General features: G+C 44.5%; 1 protein-coding gene across 3 annotated transcripts in view; it reads right to left on the bottom strand.

The window, feature by feature from the left end:
• The window catches only part of chst11 (carbohydrate (chondroitin 4) sulfotransferase 11), a 234,229-nt gene that overhangs the window by 152,540 nt on the left and 60,504 nt on the right, over positions 1-21,185 (bottom strand). For all 3 annotated transcript variants that reach the window (XM_072268183.1, XM_072268184.1, XM_072268185.1), the window contains exon 2: positions 6,302-6,387. In XM_072268183.1, coding sequence (XP_072124284.1) covers positions 6,302-6,387 — 86 coding nt within the window. The remainder of the gene's footprint in view (positions 1-6,301; positions 6,388-21,185) is intronic.

Here is a 21,185-nt window from a genome sequence, read left to right as displayed (position 1 = left end):
GGTGAGATAAGAAGCTGGGAGGTGATAGGTGGATATGTGGCTGTGGTACCAAGTCAGGGAGAGCACATGGTCACAGAGATGGAGGGCAGCAGAGGTCACAGAAGCAGGGCAGCGAGAAAGGATCTCACTGAACTCCTGAAGAGAAGATTTAATCTTCTTCAGGGCAGGCATACCACGAAGAAACTTCACAATGGAACAGAGGATCATTAACACAAGGAATTCTGCAGATGCTGGAGATCCAGTACTGATGAAGGTCTTGGCCTGAAACGCCATTTATTCCTCTCCATAGACACTGTCTGAACTGCTGAGTTCCTCCAGCATTGTGTGTGTGTGTTGCTTAGTAAGATTAAATTGTTCTTGCTGGAGTTTAGAAGAATGGGGGGGGGGGGGGAGCTCTCTGAAGCCTATCAAATACAGAAAGAACTGCATAGAGTGAATGTGGAGAGGATATTTTCTACAGTGGGGGAGTGTGAGACCAGAGGGCACAGCTTCAGAATAGACTGTCAGGAATAGAGAAGGCAGGAGAATGGGGTTGAGAGGGATAATAAATCAGCTATGAGACTCAAGGGGCTGATGAGGCCTAATGCCGTTCCTATGGCTTATCTGCTTGATTGATAACGATAAGACGTTGATTGATCATTCAATGAGACTGAAAGTATGCAGGGAAGATTTACAAGGATGTTGCTGGCACTGGAGGACATGAGTGACAGAGGTTAGGACATTATTCCCTGGAGTATCGGAGAAAGTGGGCTGATTTGATAGAGGTATACAAAATTATGAGGGGTGTAGATAGGACAACTGAGGTTGGGTGAGACTAGAAGTCATGGGTGAAAAGAGAACTATTCAAGGGGAAGAGTATAGGGAACTTCTTCACTCAGAGGGTGGTGAGAGTACGGGACGAGCTGCCAGCGGAAGTGGTGAATGTGGGTTTGATTGCAACATTGAAGAGAAATTTGGATAAGTTCAGGTGCCTCAGTAGCACAGCAGTTAGCATGACACTATTACAACTTGGGCCGTTCCAGAGTTCAATTCCGGCATCCTCTGTAAGGAGAATCTGTATGTCCTCCCTGTGGAATGCGTGGGTTTTCTCCAGATGCTCTGGTTTCTTCCCACAGTCCAAAGACGTACTGGGCATAGTAAATTATCATTGGTCATTGTAAATTGTCCTGCGATTAGGTTAGGGTTAATCGGGTTTGTTAGGGGTTACTGGCTGGCACGGCTCAAAGGGCTGGAAGGGGCTACTCTGTGTTATATCATTAAATAAATAAATAAAGCACCTGGATAGGAAGGGTCGAAGGGCCAGCCGCGCTCGAAGGGAAAGGCCAAAAGGGGGGAGGTTGGGCACTGGGCTAGCAACCCCATCAAGTAAAAACCCAGAGCTACAGAAACACCAACAGAAGCTCCAAAGACCTCATCCCTGAGAGAGGAAGGAATTTCCAAGATGGGCTACGCCTTGGGACAACTTGAAAGACTGGCCCAGGACAGAGAACTCCTGTGACCCGCTGTTGGTGGCCTGTGCCCCAGTAGGAGTAATGGTTTTAGGAAGAAAACAGACTAGATAGGCTGAAGGTCCTGTTTCTGTACTGTGGTACTCTATGTCTCCATCACACAACAATGTGAAAGAAAGAGCTGTACTTTCAAAGTGTCTCTTTCGGAGCAGCCCAACTCAATGTTACAACGTGAAGTGCAGTCACGGTGATAACGGAAAGAATGCAGCAGGTAATTCGTAGGCCCCACAAACAGAAGGGTATAAATGACCTGAGAATCTGCTCTAGTAACACTGATGAAAGGAACACAGCAGATCTGTCTTTCTGTGTAAAACAAAACACAGTACTCAACCTGGTGATGGCAGCTTGCAATTCAGTCCTGTAAATACTGTACACTAAACAGGAACTTATATCAGCTTCCTGCCTGGCTTCACACAATACTGAGGCGGCTGATAAAATACCAGGGGACGTGATAGTAATTTTTCAGGAAATAATAAGTTCTGTAAGAAACCACCAAAGTTTGTGGTCATCTCCCTTTACTAGCTGGACTGCAGCAACATTTCTGATCAGGACCCTTCATCTGGAGTATTCTCTAATACTCGGCCATGAAGTGCCAAATGAACATTTCCCTTGGACCAGAAGTCTGCAACTGAAACCTGTTTGGAGCGTGACTTGAACCCACAATACAGAACACAGGTCCTTTGGCCCACGATGTCTGTGCTGAACTCAATGCCAAAATATCATAAATCTCTCCTCTATGTACAAGATGCACATTGCTCCAAATTCATATTTCTATCTGAATTTATTTTTTTAAAACGTTTTGAGATATAATGTGGAATAAGACCTGCTGGCCCTTCGAGCTACACTGTCCAGCAATCTCCCAATTTAATCCTAGCTTAATAGCGGGACAACTGAGAATGATCAATTCACCTGCCAACCAGTACACAAGACCATAAGACATAGGGGCAGCATTAGGTCATTTGGCCCATCAAGCCTACTCTGCCATTCAATCATGGTTGATCCTTTTCTGCCCTCCTCAACCCCATTTCCCGACCTTCTCCCCATAACCTTTGATGCCATGTCCAATCAAGAACCTATCCATCTCTGCCTTAAGTACACCCAACGACCTAGCCTCCACAGTTGCCTGTGGTAACAAATTCCACAAATTCACCACCCTCTGGCTAAAGAAATTTCTCTGCATCTGCTTTAAATGGACGCCCCTCTATCCTGAGGCTGTGCCTCTCTTGTCCTAGAATCCGTCACCATGGGAAACATCCTTTCCACATGTACCTTGTGGAAAGCCTTTCAACAAGGCCATTGGCCTTTCAACATTTGAAAAGTTTCAATGAGATACTCCCCCCCCCAACCCACAATCCCTCTAAATTCCTGAGTACAGACCCAGAACCATCAAACTTTCCTTGATAACCCTGTCATTCCGGAATCATCCTTGTGAAACACCTCTGAACCCTCTCCAATGCCAGCACATCTTTTCTTAGATGAGGAGCCCAAATCTGTTCACAATACTCAAGGTGAGGCTTCACCAGTGCCTTATAAAGTCTCAGCACCACATCCCTGCTCTTGTATTCTAGAGCTCTTGAAATGAATGCTAACTTTGCATTTGCCTTCTTCACCACTGACTCTACCCGCAAGTTAACCTTTAGGAAGTTCTGCACAAGGACTCCCAAGTTCCTATGCACCTCAGATTTTTGGATTTTGTCCCTGTTTAGAAGATAATCTGCACATTTATTTCTTCTACCAAAGTGCATGACCATGCATTTTCCAATATTGTATTTCATTTGCCACTTTCTTGCCCATTCTCCTAATCTGTCCAAGTCCTTCTGCAGCCCATCTGTTTCTACAACACTATCTGCACTTCTACCAATCTTTGTATCATCTGAAAACTTGGCAACAAAGCCATCTATTCCATCATCTAAATCATTGATACACTGCATAAAAAGCGGTCCCAACACCAGCCCCTGCAGAACACCGACCATTGCGGAACACCACTAGTCACTGGCAGCCAACTAGACAAGGATCCTTTTAAATCCACTCGCTGCCTCCTACCAATCAGCCAATGCCCTAACCACGTTAGTAACTTTCCTGTAATACCATGGGCTCTTAATCTGGTAAGCAGCCTCACGTGTGGCACCTTGTCAATGGCTTTGGACAGTAGGATGAAACTGGAACACTCAGAGGAAACCCACACAGTCACGGGGAGAATGCACAAACTCCTTATAGGCAGCAGTGGGAATTGAACTTGGGTCACCTGTACTGTGCTAACTACTACATTACCATGCCAAGCCTCTTAAACAGCAGTATCTTGTCTGTTTCCACCACTGTGCCTGGCAGCCTGTTCCAGGCACCTAGCACTCTCTGTGTAAACTCTTACGCCGCACATCAAGAGGGCATGTGCTATCACAAGAGGTTGGACAAACTTGGGCTGTTTTCTCTGGAGCGGCCAAGGGGCGATCCAACAGAGTTTCATAACATTATGAGAGGTATTGATAGAGTAGACAGACAGTATCTCTTTCACAGGGTTGAAATGTCTAATACCAGAGGGCATGCATTTAAAGTGAGGGGGGTAATTTCAAAGGAGATGTGAGGGGTAAGTGGTGGGTGTGTGGAATGCACTGCCTGGGGTGGTGGTAGAGGCAGATATATTAGGGACTTTTAAGAGACGTTTAGATAGACACATGAATGTGAGGAAAATGGAAGGATATGGACATTGTACACACAGAAGAAATTAGCTTAGTTGACCATTTGATTACTAATTAATTGGTTTGATGCAACACTGTGGGCTGAAGGGCCTGTTGTTCTTCTACCTCCTTTAAAATCTCCCCCTTTCAACTGAAATTTTTATATAACCATATAACAATTACAGCATGGAAACAGGCCATCTCAGCCCTTCTAGTCCATGCCGAACTCTTACTCTCACCTAGTCCAACCGACCTGCACTCAGCCCATAACCCTCCATTCCTTTCCCGTCCATATATCTATCCAATTTAACTTTAAACGACAATATCGAACCTGCCTCAACCACTTCTGCTGGAAGCTCATTCCACACAACTACCACTCTCTGAGTAAAGAAGTTCCCCCTCATGTTACCCCTAAACTTCTGCCCTTTAACTCTCAACTCATGTCCTCTTGTTTGAATCTTCCCCACTCTCAATGGAAAAAGCCTATCCACGTCAACTCTATCAATCTCCCTCATAATTTTAAACACCTCTATCAAGTCCCCCCTCAACCTTCTACGCTCCAAAGAATAAAGACCACCTTCTGCCCTGTGAAAAAGATTCTGACTGTCTACCCTATTTATGGGAGAAAATTCAGAAATCAAAAGTGCAAAGGTGGGATTTGCAGGATAGAAATGTGAAGTACTAACCGTGCAGGATTCCCTGAAGGTTAATCTGCAGGTTGAGTTGGTGGTAAGGAAGGCAAATGCAATGTTAGTATTTGCTTCGAGAGGACTAAAACATAAAAGCAAGAATGTAATGTTGAGGTTTTATAAGGAATTCTTCAGGCCACACATGAAGTATTTTGAGCAGTTTTGGGGCCCTTATCTAAGAAAGGATATGCTGACATTGGAGAGGGTCCAGAGGAAGTTCAGGAAGATAACCCCAAAAATGAAAGGAATAATTCCAGTTTGAGAAGCACTTGATGGCTTTAGACCTGTACTCGCTGAAGTTTAGAAGAATGAGGGGGGAGGCATCTCATTGACATCTAGATAGAGTAGATGTGGAGAAGAAGTTTCCTTTGGGGAGGGGTGGGGGGAGTCCAAGATCAAAGGGCACAGCCTCAGACTTGAGGAACATCTATTCAGAATAGAGATGAGGAGGAATTTCTTTAGCCAGAGGGTGGTGAATCTGTGGAATTCATTGCCTCAAACACCGTGGAGGAAAAGTCATTGGATATACATATTTAAAGTGGGGGTTGATAGGTTCTTGGTTAGTAAGGGTGTCAAAGGTTACAGAAAGAAGGCAGGGAAATAGGGTTGAGACGAGTAATAAATCAGTCATGATGGAATGGCGGGGCAGACTCAATGGGCCCATTGGCCTAAATCTGGTCCTATGTCTTGTGCATTTCCTAACTTTATAAACTTCCAATACGTCTGGTAAAACGAAGTGGCCTTCTGACACAGAATAAAGAGTAGAATCTTGAGTTCTGAGCTCTGCCTGTTAAACAAAGACAATACATTCTTACAAGATAAATCTGGAAGCCACTGTTCTTACTCTCCCTCTTACCCATTGGAAGGGGAAGTCATATGTCACAGAGTGACAGAGAACACACAGATGGCAAAACCTCTCCAAATGCTTGCTTAAGTCGGAACCTAAACATCTCGAATAACATTGCTAGATCTATTATTTCAAAAGCAGCTCCTAAAAAGACAGCAAATTCTCTATAGATTATGATGAGATTGTGTTTCTTTTTGGGCATAATAACACAGCCTACATTCTGGTCAGCAATGACGAATCAGATCACTTTAACTCTGAACCGAGCACATTACAAACTTTATCAAAACAACTGCATAGAATCCAGCCAGGGAAAACATGTTGTGGTAATTTCAGGAAATAAGAGATTAACTCAAATTGCTAAACTCCGTCCATGTAAATTTGTTACAATCCAAACATTTTCCATGGTAAAACTCCCCACAACCTCTGGATCATGTGCTTAGTCTCAGTATCCAGAACAGGGCAGCTTGGGTCTCAGAGTTTTAGTGCCCCCCTAGTATTTTACCAACTTCTGGGACTTTCATAACTTGCCAGTGGTCCAGTCCCACCTGAGCGTGCCCGGCATGTGAATCACAGAGTACAGACCTGGGTTGGGTTGTAGAGTTCTTGCAGAGGGCTCCTTGATCCTTTCCTGCAGCAGACGTCCATCCCAAATGGTGTCCGGCGCATCACTGCAGAGTAAGAGACGAGACCGAAGTTAGTACAGGAGGTCCATTAGTAACTGAGCTCTAGCAACACTCTCCCTCACCCCAAGTCTGAAGTTGGTGATTGTAAGGCCCAATCAAGAGAGCACCAGCATAAACACTTAGATGACTCTCCAGATCACTATTCAGGGGTGCTCCTTTCTAGATACCGCCAGAAGGCACAAACTGTCTCAACACCATTAATTTGAAGATGGGACAGGATTCCTTCCTGTCCTTTCAGACGCTATCATCTTGACCCCTTTGCCATTTTTACCTACCACCTTCCAGCTTCTGGTGCCATTCTCTATCTTCCTTCGCCTACCAGCCAATCACCATACTATCCACCCGCCTGCCCCTCACTTGGATCCACCTATCACATGCCAGCTCTTGCACCACTCCTCCCTCCATCTCTTTATACTGGCTGTCTCCCCTCTACTTTTCAGTCCAGATGAAGGGTCTCAACTCAAAACGTTGATTATCCATTTCCCCCATAAATGCTTCCTAACCCACTGAGTTCCTCTAGCATCTCGGGTTGTCAAGAGAGGATTTATGCCCGATTTCATAAAGATGTTAACTAGAACTGGAGGGCTCGAGTTATAAAAAGGAGGCCAGATGGGCTGGGATTATTTTCCCTGAAGCATAGGAGACAGAGGAGTCAGGGAATCTAAACACAGAGGGCTTAGGTTTAAGGTGACAGAGGAAAGGGAGCAGGTTTTTCCATGTAGAGGATGGTGAATATATTGAACAAACAACCAGAGGAAGCTCTAGAGGTCAGGCCTACTCTCGAGTCCAAGCAGCGTCTGGTGAACCTCTTCTGCACACTTTCCAAAGCCTTTCTGTAATGGGCGACCACAATTACACACTATTTAACTGCAAGTTTGTACATTATTACAGCCTTACTGACTTGAGGTGTAAATTATAAATAAGATCATTAACTTTTAATAGTGATCCGGTATAAATGCAAAATGAGTGTTTGAAAAAGGAGAGTGAGTCTTCACATGGGATTTATACAACATATTGAGCATTGGTGCTTTACACTAACGCTTAGCAACCATCTAACGCCAGAAAAGCCTATACCTTTCATGCATCCTTTAGAATCCTTGTCAAGATGGTGGTGAACTGTGCTCCAGATACTGCTGTTCAGTAGGCAGCCACGATACTTTGACATTGTTAATAAATGACAAGAATAGTATTTTCAGGTCATAGAGCACTATGAAGCTTTAGGTTGTCATAGCTGGGGAAGGTAGTGGCAATAGGCTCCCAATGGCATACGTCTCAAATAGCTTCTGACAACCAAGTCCAGCTCCTGGCCTTCATGTGTAGCTTAGTTACTAAACCTGGTGGAACCATTTCTATTAACCAGAGAAGAGTCAAAGTTGGGTTACTGGCGCCTTAAAACCAGTCGCTTCAGGCAGACGGGGCTTGTCAGCTGTGGTTGGCAGCTCATCTAGGAGAACATCTCAAACCTCCATTGTCTTGCGGTTATACCCACTCATGGGGAAGATCTTTGGAAGTAAAACCAGAGGAAAAATCCTGAGCTGGAATCCCTCAGGCAATCCTAGGTTGAGTTCAACACCGACTGGCAACTCCTGCAAAACTGCCGATGCCAAACTGATCCATCTCTGCCATTCCTTTGGATCCATCAGATGCTGAGAGGGGGAACCTGCTGCATGGGCAATAGCTTGCTCTCCATATCGTACTGCCCTGGCTCGCGCAGCACATAGGCAACTAGGACACAATATCCATGGTCGGCCCTGACCAATGGAGGGCCTCAGAGCACTACAGCGCAGAAACAAACCTTCAGCCCATCTAAAGTGACGTAAACAAAATGCTGGAGGAACTCAGCAGGTCTGGTAGCATCTACGGAAAGGAGAAAACAGCCGACGTTTTGGACCAAAACTCTTCCATCAGGACCCATGCAAGAAACAATGACTTTTCATTTCATTTCCATAAGATGCTGCTTGTCCTACTGAGTTCCACCAGCATTCTGTTTGTCTTGATCTAGATTTTCAACATCTGCAGAATCTCTTGTGTTTTTAAATTAGTAATTGAAACTCTACTGTTCAAACTGCTTCCAAAAATCCCCTGACACAGTTTATTTAAAGTCTTCATTCTAAGGAAAATACAACAGAAATCTCTGTCTGAAAGTAACTGTTCATAATTGAACATTGATTGAGACGCAAGCTGAAGCATTTGCCGAAATATCATAATCCCTATAATCCTGTAACTGCTTATTTTAAAGTCTCCCATTTGTCACAATGAAATGTTTAATGTCTCCTACCATTCTAAAATCAAGTCTATTGTCATTTAACTATATACATGTATATAAATGTATATAACCACGTAATGTATACAGAAACTAGACAACGTTTCTCTGAACCAGTGTGAATGCACAGTAGTACACATAACACACAATAACTTAAGAAGGCAAGGATAAAAATCGATAGATCAATCACAAATAACAAACTGAAGTGCATTAATATTAAATATTGTCAGGTACAGAACAGATCAACCAGTGACACTTCAAATACAATGCGACGGGGAGTTCAGAAGCCTAATGGCCCGGGGAAGAAACTATTCCTCATTCTAACTGTTTTTATTTTTATGCATCGGAGTCTCCTGCCTGATGGTAGACAGACAAAGAGGATGCTGGATGAATGGGTGGGATCCTTCACAATACTAAGGGCCCTGCATGCCCAGCACTCCTGATGAATATACCCAATGGATGCTAAGGAGGTCCTGATGTCCCTCTCAGCTGTTCTCACAGTCCTTTGTAGGGACTTCTGGTCCAATACTCGGCTGCTCCCATACCAGATGGAGATGCAACTTGTCAGGATGCTCTCAATGTTGCTGTTCCTCACATAACCCAACATAACCTAAAGACTATGGGCATTGAACCACATGAAAAGATAGCTGACTATCTACTAGACCTCATGTTCCATATGGGTAGTCTCCAACCTGATGGCATAGACATCGATTTCTCTAACTTCCAGTAACCACTCCCCTCTGTTCCTCAACCCCCTACCCACATATTCCAGTGGCCATCATGACCTGCCCATCACTTCGCTCCAGATGCCACTCCTTTCCCTTTATTCCATAGTTCACTGTCCTCTCCTACCCGATTCCTTCTTCAGTTTCACATAATCACCCCCATCCCACTTTCCTAGTCTCACCCATCACCTGCTACTTGTACTCAGCCTCTCCTCTAACCTTCTTCTGGTTTCTGCCTCCTTCCTTTCCAGTCCTGATGAAGGGTATTGGCCTAAAAGAAATCAACTGTGTATTTCTCTTCATAGATGCTGCATAACCTGCAGCATTTTTGACGTGTTTCTCCAGTTTACATTGTGTACAATTATGTGGAATTTGAAAGGGAGAGAAACAGTTTTAACTGCTCGAGAGATGGTAACATCTGCCTTCATAAAACATGCACAAAGGTCTTCCCATAGTGCTACTGGGCAGAGGACAGTTGGAGATTGAGTCAACGAAGAGAAAGATAGAGCAACATATTTCCAATTCAGGATGGTTTGTTAACATCTGCAGAACTCGGAAGGAGAGTTCTCGTTGTGGCATTATCCTCGTCTTTGCAGATGACGGTAGAGATCAAGGTAAAAGTTAAATTTATCAAAATCTCACTCTCCTTTTTCTCCCTCTGTCCCTCTGAATATACCTCTTGCCCATCCTCTGGGTCCCCCCCCCTTGTCTTTCTTCCCGGACCTCCTGTCCCATGATCCTCTCGTATCCCCTTTTGCCTATCCAGCTCTTGGCTCTATCCCTCCCCCTCCTGTCTTCTCCTATCATTTTGGATCTCACCCTCCCCCTCCAACTTTCAAATCCCTTACTCACTCTTCCTTCAGTTAGTCCTGACGAACGGTCTTGGCCTGAAACGTCAACTGTACCTCTTCCTACAGATGCTGCCTGGCCTGCTGCGTTCACCAGCAACTTTGATGTGTGTTGCTTGAATTTCCAGCATCTGCAGAATTCCTGTTGTTTGCGTTTATCAAAGTATGCCTATGTTACCATATACTACCTTGAGACTGGCTCTCCACAGAACCCTGGAACATCTGGACAGCAAAGACGCATACATCAGGAAACTCTTTATTGATTACAGCTCGGCATTTAACATCATCCCCTCAAAACTATTCAATAAACTCCAAAATCTGGGCCCCTTGTGCAATTGGATCCTGGATTTCTTCACTTGTAGACCCGAGTCAGTTCAGATTGGCAAAAACACCAGCACAGGATCACCACAGGGATGTGTGCTTAGTCCCCTGCTTTACACCTATGACTGTGTGGCTAAGTACAGCTCCAACACAACATACAGTTTGCTGGTGACACCACTGTTGTGGGCTGTCATCAAAGGAGGTGATGAATCAGTATACAGGGGGAGATTGAAAATTTGGCTGAGTTTATATAGGCACCTGTTAGTCTTGTGAGACCATGAATTTGTGCCTTGGACGGTTTCCAGGGCACAGGCCTGGGCAAGATTGTCTCCCCTCTCCACGGAACTAATTGTGGACTTCAGGAAATGGAAACCAGAGGTCCATGAGCCAGTAATCATCAGAGGATCAGAAGTGGAGAGGGTCAGTAACTTTAAATTCCTGGTGTCCCTATCTCAGAGGATTTGTCCTGGATCCCTCATACAAATATTATTGTGAAGAAAGAACAACAGCACCTCTACTTCCTCAGGAGTCTGTGGAGATTCAGAATGTCATCAAAAACCTTGGCAATCTTCTATAGATGTTTGGTGGAAAGTGTGCTGACTGGCTGCATTACAGCCTCGTATGGGAACACCAATGCCTTTGTGCAGAAAATCCTACAAAAGGTAGTGGATTCAGCTCAGTACTTCACGGGTAAAACCCTCCCAACCATTGAGCATATCTACATAAAACTTTGCTGTAGAAAAGCGGCATCCATCATCAAAGATCTTCACCACCCAGGCCATGCTCTTTTCTCACTGCTGCCGTCAGGTAGAAGGTACAGGAGCCTCAGGATTCACACTACCAGGTTCAAGAACAGTTACTACCCCTCAATCATCAGGCTCTTGAACAAAAGGGGTTAACTACACTCATTTAAAAACTCTTATCCTGTTATTTCATGCTCATTATTTATTTATATTTGCATTTGCGCAGTTTGTTTACAGTTAACAGTTCCTGATGTTTACAGAATATGGTTACTTTTCTATACATTTACTGGGTATGCCTGCAGAAAAAGAATCTCAGGGTTGTATGTGGTGACATGTATGTACTCTGATAATAAATTTTACTTTGGACTTTGAGATTCATTTTCTTGCAGGTATTTATAGGAAATTAAGAAATACAACAGAATTTATGCAAAACTACCAGGGGTAAAATTGTCAGGGGCAGTGATAGAGGCAGTGACATTAGGGACATTTAAGAGACTCTTAGATAGACTCATAGACGATAAAAAAATGGAAGTATTAGATCAATCTTAGAGTAGGTCAGAGAGGTAGCACAGCATCAGGGGTGTTAACATGTTCTGTGTTAACATGTACGACCTTAAGATTCATTTTCTTACAGGCATTTACAGCAAAATAATTAAATACAATAGAACTTAAGGAAAACTGTACATGAACTAAGACTGGCAAACAACTAATGTGTAAGTGAAGACAAATTGTGCAAATAAAACGGAAAAAATACAGAGAAAATGGGTTGCCGATCCTTGAAAGCGAGTCTTTAGGCTAGGGAACCTGTTCAGAGTTGTGGTGAGTGAAGTCATCCACGGCGGTTGAGGAATGAGATTGACACTTTGAGAGGTTCTTTCAACGACGAGCATTTTCGGGGAATCTTGCAAGCAGAACATCCCATCCGGACATTATATTCTCCTCCTAAAAGTGGCAGAGGGAAGATGATGGACAATTCTATGCACTAGCATATCTATACCACATATAACACTGATGAGTGATGTGCCTGAGACTACAAAGAAAGCAGTGAAGCTGCTAGGGTCAGAACTGTCTTTGTAAAACTAGACTATTTTTCTCTAAATACGACTTGGTGGTAGTTAGAAAGCTCTGAGAAAACTATTGAAGATTGCTGTTGATAAAGGTCAAGAAAAGCTTCATAAAGGTACTCAAGAGTATGAGATCTTTCGAAAGAGTAAATATAGAGAGCTTCTATTTACAGCTGAATCAACCAGAGGAAACAAATTTAGACAAACAGAGAAAGAGGATGAGCAGTATTTTTATCTAAAGTGAGTCATTGTGATTTGGCAGGGGAAGATAATTCAGCCGAAGTTGGATTGAGTAAATAATTGCCTAATAAAAATCTACTGGGCTCTAAAAAGCGCAGAAGTAATTGGAGCAACACACATAAAAGTTGCTGGTGATCGCAGCAGACCAGGCAGCATCTCTAGGAAGAGGTGCAGTCAACGTTTCAGGCCGAGACCCTTCGTCAGGAGTAAGTGGAGAGGTGTTTCACTGGCCAAGTAAACTTAAGTGGCCTTCTGTGTTTTTGATTCGACTTCAACTAATCTGTTGAGATATTCTCTGCTAGAATGCCGGCATATACATTTAAAGAAACACACAAAACGCTGGAAGAACTCAGTAAGTCAGGCAGCATTTATGGGACATTCTGGGGCATAGACCCTTCATCAGGACCAGAAAGGAAGAGAGAAGAAGCCAGAATAAATTTGGGGGAGGGGAAGGAATACAAGCTGGCAGGTGATAGGGGAAGCCAGGTGAGCGGGGAGGTGGGTGGGTGGGTGGAACCGGAGGGGGGAATGAAATGAGAAGCTGGCAGGTGATAGGTGGAGGAGGAGGAATCTGATAGTATTCTGATGTATTCAATAAATACTGAATTGAACTCCTTTCCCATAGCATTATGAGATTAGGTAATATTCAGATTCATTTATTTAATTCATTCATTTAATTTATTCATTTATTTAATATTCAGATTCATTTACTCCTTCAAGGAGGTAGATTGATTCCGATTCATTTATTTATCACATGTACATCGAAATATGCAGTGAAATCATCTACCCCCAGGACAGGCAGGGACATTGACTGCATCACCAATATTTAAATACATTTGTCAACCGCAACCTAGACAAATGTGAGGTGTTGTACCTTTGAAGGTCATAGGCAAAGGGACAGTACGCTGTTAATGACAAAACAATAACAAGACCCAACAGTGTTGATGTACACAGGATTCTTTGGGTCCAAGCCCATAGCTCCGCAAAAGTGGGAATCAATAAGGGATGCTCAACAGCTGTGACAGGGTTTGAATGCCATAATCTCCTATAAAGTTAAATCAAGCAACATGGGGGCAGCAGATCTTCACTTCCAGATGGGCTCAATGCTTTCTATACTCATGTTGACCACCAAAACAGGGAGGAACTATCGCACACCCCACATTTCCTGATGATCCTTTGGTCTCAGCATCTGAAGATGAGATGCAGGCTGCCTTCAAGAGAGTGAATCCAAGGAAAAACACCTGGTCCAGTCAGAGTATCTGGCCACGTACTGAAGACCTGTACTGGCTGGTGTGTTCATGGATATCTTCAGCCTCTCACTTCAGCAGGCTGTGGCTCCACCTGATTCAAGCAGCCTTTAATTGTACTGGTGCCGAAGATGATTGTGGTGACCTGCCTCAATGACTAACGTCCAGTGAAACTTGCATCCACAGTGATGAAGTGTTTTGAGAGGGTGGCATTGAAACATATCAGCTCCTGTCTGAGTGGTGACTTGGATCTGCTCCAATTTGCCAACCGGAGCAACAGGTCAACCTTTCCGCATCAGATGCCATCTCATTGGCTCTTTACAGTCCTGGAAAATCTAGACAGCAAAGGTGCATACATCAGGATGCTCTTTGCCAATACAGCTCAGTATTTAATACCATCATCCCCTCAAAACTAATCAGTAAACTCCAAGACCTGGGTCTCAATACCCCTTCGTGCAATTGGATCCTAGATTTCCTCACTTGCAGACCCCAGTTAGTTCAGATTGGCAAAAACATCTCCACAATCTCCAACACCATATACAAGTTTGCTGATGACACCACTGTTGTGGGACATATCAAAGGTGGTGATGAATCAGCATAAAGGAGGGAGATTGAAAATCTGGATGAGTGGTGTCATAACAACAACCTCTCGCTCAATGTCAGTAAGACCAAGGAACTGATTGTGTAGACTTCAGGAGATGGAAACCAGAGGTCCATGAGCCAGTAATCATTAACTGAGAGGGTCAGTAACTTTTAATTCCTGGGTGTCTCTATCTCAGAGGAACTTAAGGATAAAGGGGAAGCCTTTTAGGACCGAGATGAGGAAAACCTTCTTCACACAGAGAATGGTGAATCTGTGGAATTCTCTGCTACAGGAAACAGTTGAGGCCAGTTCATTGGCTATATTTAAGAGGGAGTTAGATATGGCCCTTGTGGCTAAAGGGATCAGGAGGTATGGAGAGAAGGCAGGTACAGGGTTCTGAGTTGGATGATCAGCCATGATCATACTGAATAGCGCTGCAGGCTCGAATGGCCGAATGGCCGAATGGCCTACTCCTGCACCTATTTTCTATGTTTTTATGTCCTGGACCCATCAAATAAATGTAATTGCAAAGAAAGCACAACAGCATCACAACTTCCTCTGGAGTCTGTGGAGATTAAGCATGACATCAAAAACCTCGGCAAACTTCTATCAATGTGTAGTGGAAAGTGTATTGACTGGCTACATTACAGGCTGGAATGGGAACACCAATGCCTTTGAACTGAAAATCCTACAAAAAGTAGTATCTGGTACCATCCCCAAGTCACTACACAATAGCATTAAACTATTAGGTCAACACAGCGATATTTATGTAAATCTCCAGAAAGTCACAATACTAAACACCACCAGAATAGTCTGATAGTTCCTAGCAATTGGGAAATGAGCGTGCTCGGCTATGCCCCTTGCTCAGGTTTTACCAACTTGAGCAGAGAAAAAAACAAAAAAACACAACAATACTAATAAATACATAAATAAATAATACTGAGAACATGAATTGCAGAGTCCTTGAAAGCGAGTCCATAGGTTGTGGAACAGTTCAGTGTTGAAGTGAGTGAAGTTATCCACACTGGTTTAGGAGCCTGATGATTGAAGGGTATATAATTGTTCCTGAACCTGGTGGTGTGGGACCTGAAGCTCCCGTACCTCCTTCCTGATAGCAGTAGCAAATAAGACTGAATAGGACTTCTGTTCGTGATTCAGCTGTTTACCCTTCAGTATTCTCCTCCGGTTCCAGTTGTGACGAAAGTACACATAGACTAAGATGTTGACTGTCTTGTGCTATCACCAGTGGGATCAACAGTTGATCTGCCACCTGTCTTCAGGAGAGAGATAAGTAAGACAATGGAGCAGCATTTGGAAATGTTAATGAAGAGACGAGAGAGATTAATGGAAGGAGACACCGGTCTGGGTATTGTCAAGACTGGTTTGCTTTGAACCTGAACTGTTTGAAGTGATGGACAGGCGATACCCCAACAGGGGGATAAAAAAGGACGGGTTCACTAAGGCAAGAGACACCACACGAGACACCACTCACGGCACCACGAGGTATCGAGACTCTGGAAGCGGTGCACCCCCACAAGTCGGTGGGAGTTTTAGAGGGCTGCTCACGGGACCAGCCATAGACACACAGGATGGAAAGATTCGGTCGACGGGAACCTGGTGTGTGTGTCCACCCTTGCCTGGGTGCCGGGTTCACCGCAGAGGAATATCGTATCTGAAAACGGAGGGGTCACAGTCGGTGACCTCAGAAGATATTGCAAAGGGCTCGCCCGAAAGCTAACTGCGAGAAATATCAAAGGTCTGTTGAATCCGATTTTGAATATCAGCATTTGCTCTCTCTCTCTCTCTCTTCAACGGCACAACGATTGCTGTGAACTGAACTAAACTGAACTCTGTCACTTGTGATTGAACATTTTACCCCTAGACTGCGATAGAGCTTGATTGATCCTATTATCCTAGTTCTGTGTACATGTGTGTTTATTCAGTGCTAACCTGTTGCATTTATATCCTTACTATTAGAGTACTGTGTTGCTTATTTCTTTAATAAAACTTTCTTAGTTCCAGTAATCCAGACTCCAACTGAGTGATCCATTTCTGCTGGCTTGGCAACCCAGTTACGGGGTACGTAAAATAAGTGGGGTTCTCGTCCGCAATTTTGAACGCTAAATTTGGGACGGGGTAAATTGATTGGGTTAAAATTCACAAAAGAAAGAAAAGGCAAACAGCAGAAATGGAGATTGAGGAATTTCTAAAGGCGCCGACCTTGGAGGCATTAGAGGATGCCAGGAAAGCGGAATTGGCAGCTGTGGCCAAACGGTTGAATCTTGTTAAGGGGAAGTCGACAATGAGGAGAGAATGAGGTATCTAAAGGTGTGTTTCCCCAAGGGGAGCTGGAGGTGATATCTATTGGAAAACCTAGTGGAGACGCAATACAGGTGCAGCTTGAAAAACTGAGACTCGAGCACGAGTTCCGGGTATGGCAGCTAGAACACGAAGAGAGAGAGAAGCAGTTAGAACGGCAGGAGAAAGAGAAAGAGAGGCAGTTGGAGCGAGAAGAGAGGCAGTTGGAGCGAGAGGAGAAACAGAGGGAAAGCGAATTCGAGCTGGAAAGGTTAAAGATAAGGCCAGAACAGGGACCCATGCCAGACCAAGGTGGAGGGTTCAGGGTGACCCAGGTTAGGCTGGTTCCCCCATTTGACGATACCGATGTGGATCGGTACTTTCTCCATTTCGAAAAAGTTGCTGCAAGTCAGGACTGGCTGAGAGATAAGTGGGCTGTTTTGCTTCAGAGTGTACTTAAAGGAAAAGCCCAACAAGCTTACTCAGCTTTGTCTGCGGAAGATGCCCAGAAGTATGAGGTGGTGAAAGAGGCCATCCTCAGGATTTATGAGTTGGTCCCGGAGGCATACCGGCAGAGGTTCCGGAATGCGAGGAAGCAGTGGGACCGCACGTATTTAGAGTTTGCTCGTGAGATGCAGACATATTGTGAGCGTTGGTGCGCCTCGAAGAGGGTAAATGGGGATTATGACAGACTGCTACAGCTGATCCTGATTGAGCAGTTTAAAGGTTGTGTCCCTGATGGTATGAGACCCTACCTAGATGAGAAAGAGGCAGCCATGTTAGCCGCAACTGCTAAGTTAGCGGATGAGTACGCGTTGACGCATAAAATGAAGTTTGCCCCGAGTAAAGGCTACCAGAAGGGTAGTCAGGACGGCGGGGAGAGTCCGCCGGAAAAGTCAGTAAGTAAGCTGGGGACTAGTGAGAAGGATAAGGTAGACCAGAAGCAGTCTGGTAGGAAGTCTCCTGGGGTCGTCTGTTATAATTGTGGGAAAGTCGGACACTTTGCGTCCAGGTGCTTTGCCCCAAAGAAGGAGACGGGGAAAGGAAAAACGGCGATTTCGACTGGCTGTATCGAGCTGGTAAATGAACCGCTAGGAGAGGAAAGGTCTGCCAAAGTTCAGGAAGGGCGCGAGAGGTTTATCTCGGCCGGATTGGTGTCGGTGAAGGAGGGGTTAAACCCAGTTCCAGTGCGGATCTGGAGAGACACGGGAGCGTGTCAGTCATTGATATTGAAGAGTGTATTAGAGTTTAGTTCAGAGACCCAGACTGGGGAGGTCAGGGTCAAAGGTATTGGGGAAAGGACAGAAGCAGTACCCTTGCACCAGATACACCTACAAAGCAACTTGGTCTCTGGACTAGTCACGATTGGGGTGAGGCCTGAATTACCAATGAAAGGCGTGGAAGTCTTGCTCGGTAATGACCTCGCCGGGGGAATTGTGTTCTCGGCAGTGAGATTGACAGGTCAGCCTGTCAGCATTAAGGCCCCACCCATGGACTCACAGGTTCATCCTGTTTGCACAGTGACTCGCTGTATGTCCAGAGAGACTGCTGAGACGTTTCTACCAGCCTTGTACGAGGAGGGGGTAGAAAGTGAAAAGAAGGAGCGTAATGAAACAGGAGGAAGTGGGGAAATTGAGGTAGATTTATCAGTAGAAAAGAAGGACTTTATACAAGTATAGGAGCGAGACAAGGAAACAGCTCTCTCTGAAGCAGGATTAAAAAGAGAGCCAGTAGGCTATTGTGTGGAGGAGGGTGTGCTAAGGAAGAAAGAGAGACCAAGTACCGCAGATGAGGAATGGAGGCTGGTGCAAAAGAGTTATGGGGTGAGATTTTTAACCTGGCCCACAAAGAACCCCTCGGTGGACATTTTGAGGTGCTGAAGGAAACAGTCGGTGAAGCCATGAGAGTGTTTTTCTGGCTGCACAGGAGGAAGGATGTTATTGATTATTGCAGACGCGAACTGAGACGGTCACAGGCTTTTGATATGCTAACAAACCTAGTCGGTGTTAGCGCGGAAATCAATGAAGCTAGGGTGCCACCTGATAAGGGGAAAAAGCATTTTGAAAAGATGAGTATGGTACCGGCCAGATGGGAGAAGGCTATTGTTTTGGCCAGCTCTGCTGATAAGGTCTCTCCCTTAATCCCTGAACAAAGCGACCCTTTAGGAGAGTTAATTAAACGGCTCGCACACGTGTGTTTGATTGTCCCGAGGCGATGCAAAGAACTGGGACGTTGGGTCGTGTTTGTCACGCTAGGTCAGCCTAGTGAGCAACATCCCTATAGAATGAGTAATTCAGTGACGAAAGGGCTAAAGAACACAGAAGTGTATATTGGCAATGTAACACGGCTGTCTGAAGCCAGCTTGATAGTGAACCTTGAAAAAAATGAGTTCGGCCACGTGAAGGTCACTTATCTGGGAATTGTGGTAACACCGGGGCAGCTGGCAGCGATGCAAACTAAGGTGTGGGCTATCTCTGACGTCCCAACCCCGACAGACAAGAGGGCCCTCAGAAGGCTCTTGGAAATGGTGGGGTACTGTAGGAAGTTTTGTAATAACTTTGCGGGTACTACCCCTCCCCCTCCTACTAAGCCCTTGCGAAAGAAAACTAAGTCGGGATGGGACGACCCTTGTTATCGTGGTCTGGGACGAAACCCAATGAAAGGTTACACTGATCACAATTCATCAGTGTTTTCAGCCACTATGAAGTTTACTAAGTTGGAGCCTGGTTTAAAGGATTATTAAAATTACACATATAAAAGGAACGGAAAATGTGATTGCTGACTGTCTGTCAAGGTGTTGACAACTTAAAATTCTCTGTATTAGCCAAATAGCTGATGAAGATGTATATTTGTGCGTATCTAATAATGTATTCATGCTTATAATTTTTACCCCGGTAAAAATCCTTAAAGGAGAAGGGTGTGACGAAAGTACACATAGACTAAGATGTTGACTGTCCTGTGCTATCACCAGTGGGATCAACAGTTGATCTGCCACCTGTCTTCAGGAGAGAGATAAGTAAGACAATGGAGCAGCATTTGGAAATGTTAATGGAGAGAGATTAATGGAAGGAGACACTGGTCTGGGTATTGTCAAGACTGGTTTGCTTTGAACCTGAACTGTTTGAAGCGATGGACAGGCGATACCCCAACAGGGGGATAAAAAAGAGACAGGTTCGCTAAGGCAACAGACACCACACACGACACCACACGAGACACCACGAGGTATCGAGACCCTGGAAGCGGTGCACCCCCACAAGTCGGTGGGAGTTTTGGAGGGCTGATCACGGGACCAGCCATAGACACACAGGATGGAAAGATTCGGTCGGCGGGAACCTGGTGTGTGTGTCCACCCTTGCCTGGGTGCCGGGTTCACCGCAGAGGAACGATCGTATCTGAAAATGGAGGGGTCACAGTCGGTGACCTCAGAAGACATTACCAAGGGCTCGCCCGAAAGCTAACTGCAAGAAATATCAAAGGTCTGTTGAATCCGATTTTGAATATCAGCATTCGCTCTCTCTCTCTCTCTTCAACGGCACAACAACGATTGCTGTGAACTGAACTAAACTGAACTCTGTCACTTGTGATTGAACATTTTACTCCTAGACTGAGATAGAGCTTGATTGATCCTATTATCCTAGTTCTGTGTACATGTGTGTTTATTCAGTGCTAACCTGTTGCATTTATATCCTTACTATTAGAGTACTGTGTTGCTTATTTCTTTAATAAAACTTTCTTAGTTCCAGTAATCCAGACTCCAACTGAGTGATCCATTTCTGCTGGCTTGGCAACCCAGTTACGAGGTACGTAACACAGTCCAGACAGGTACACATAGTCTAATGTTCTGTAATCTAATCTATCTATTTATCTATTAATTTCAACCATTGCTCTGAGCAGGAATTTTTATTTGTTTGTTTATTTATTACGCAGCGTAAAAACTGTGTGGCACTTTAATAAAACGTGATATAAAAGAAAATTCCAGCTGAGTAGCAACAAAGGGTATATGCACAGGAGCATTTCAGTTACTGCATGGCCATGCACTGTGCAGCTTAGAGGGAACCATGCCCTAGTCACACGATTAACTCCAGCAAATATTGCTGATACCAGAAGTCATTTACAATCTACATCTTTCCAAGTCAGTGTTGAATGTTTCACTGAAGCCACAATGAGGCTGATTAATCTATGAAATAGAGTCTGTTCTGCCATTCAATCATGATTGATTTATTAACCCTCTCTTCCTGCCTTCTCACCATAACCTTTGACACCCTTACTAATCAAAAACCTATCAACCTCGGTTTTCAATATACTCAAGACTTGGCCTCCACAGCCACCTGTGGCAATGAATTTCATAGATTCACCACCCTCTGGGTTCAGAGTTCAGAAGAAATTCCTTCTCATATCTGTTCTAACGGATCGGCCATGACCACTTTGAATGATGGGGCAGGGCTTGAGGG

This window comes from Mobula birostris, chromosome 9 (genome assembly GCF_030028105.1).
Source record: "Mobula birostris isolate sMobBir1 chromosome 9, sMobBir1.hap1, whole genome shotgun sequence".
Lineage (NCBI taxonomy): Eukaryota > Metazoa > Chordata > Chondrichthyes > Myliobatiformes > Myliobatidae > Mobula > Mobula birostris.
The sequence above is the reverse complement of the archived record's forward strand: the minus strand, read 5'-3'. Positions and strand labels throughout refer to the sequence as shown.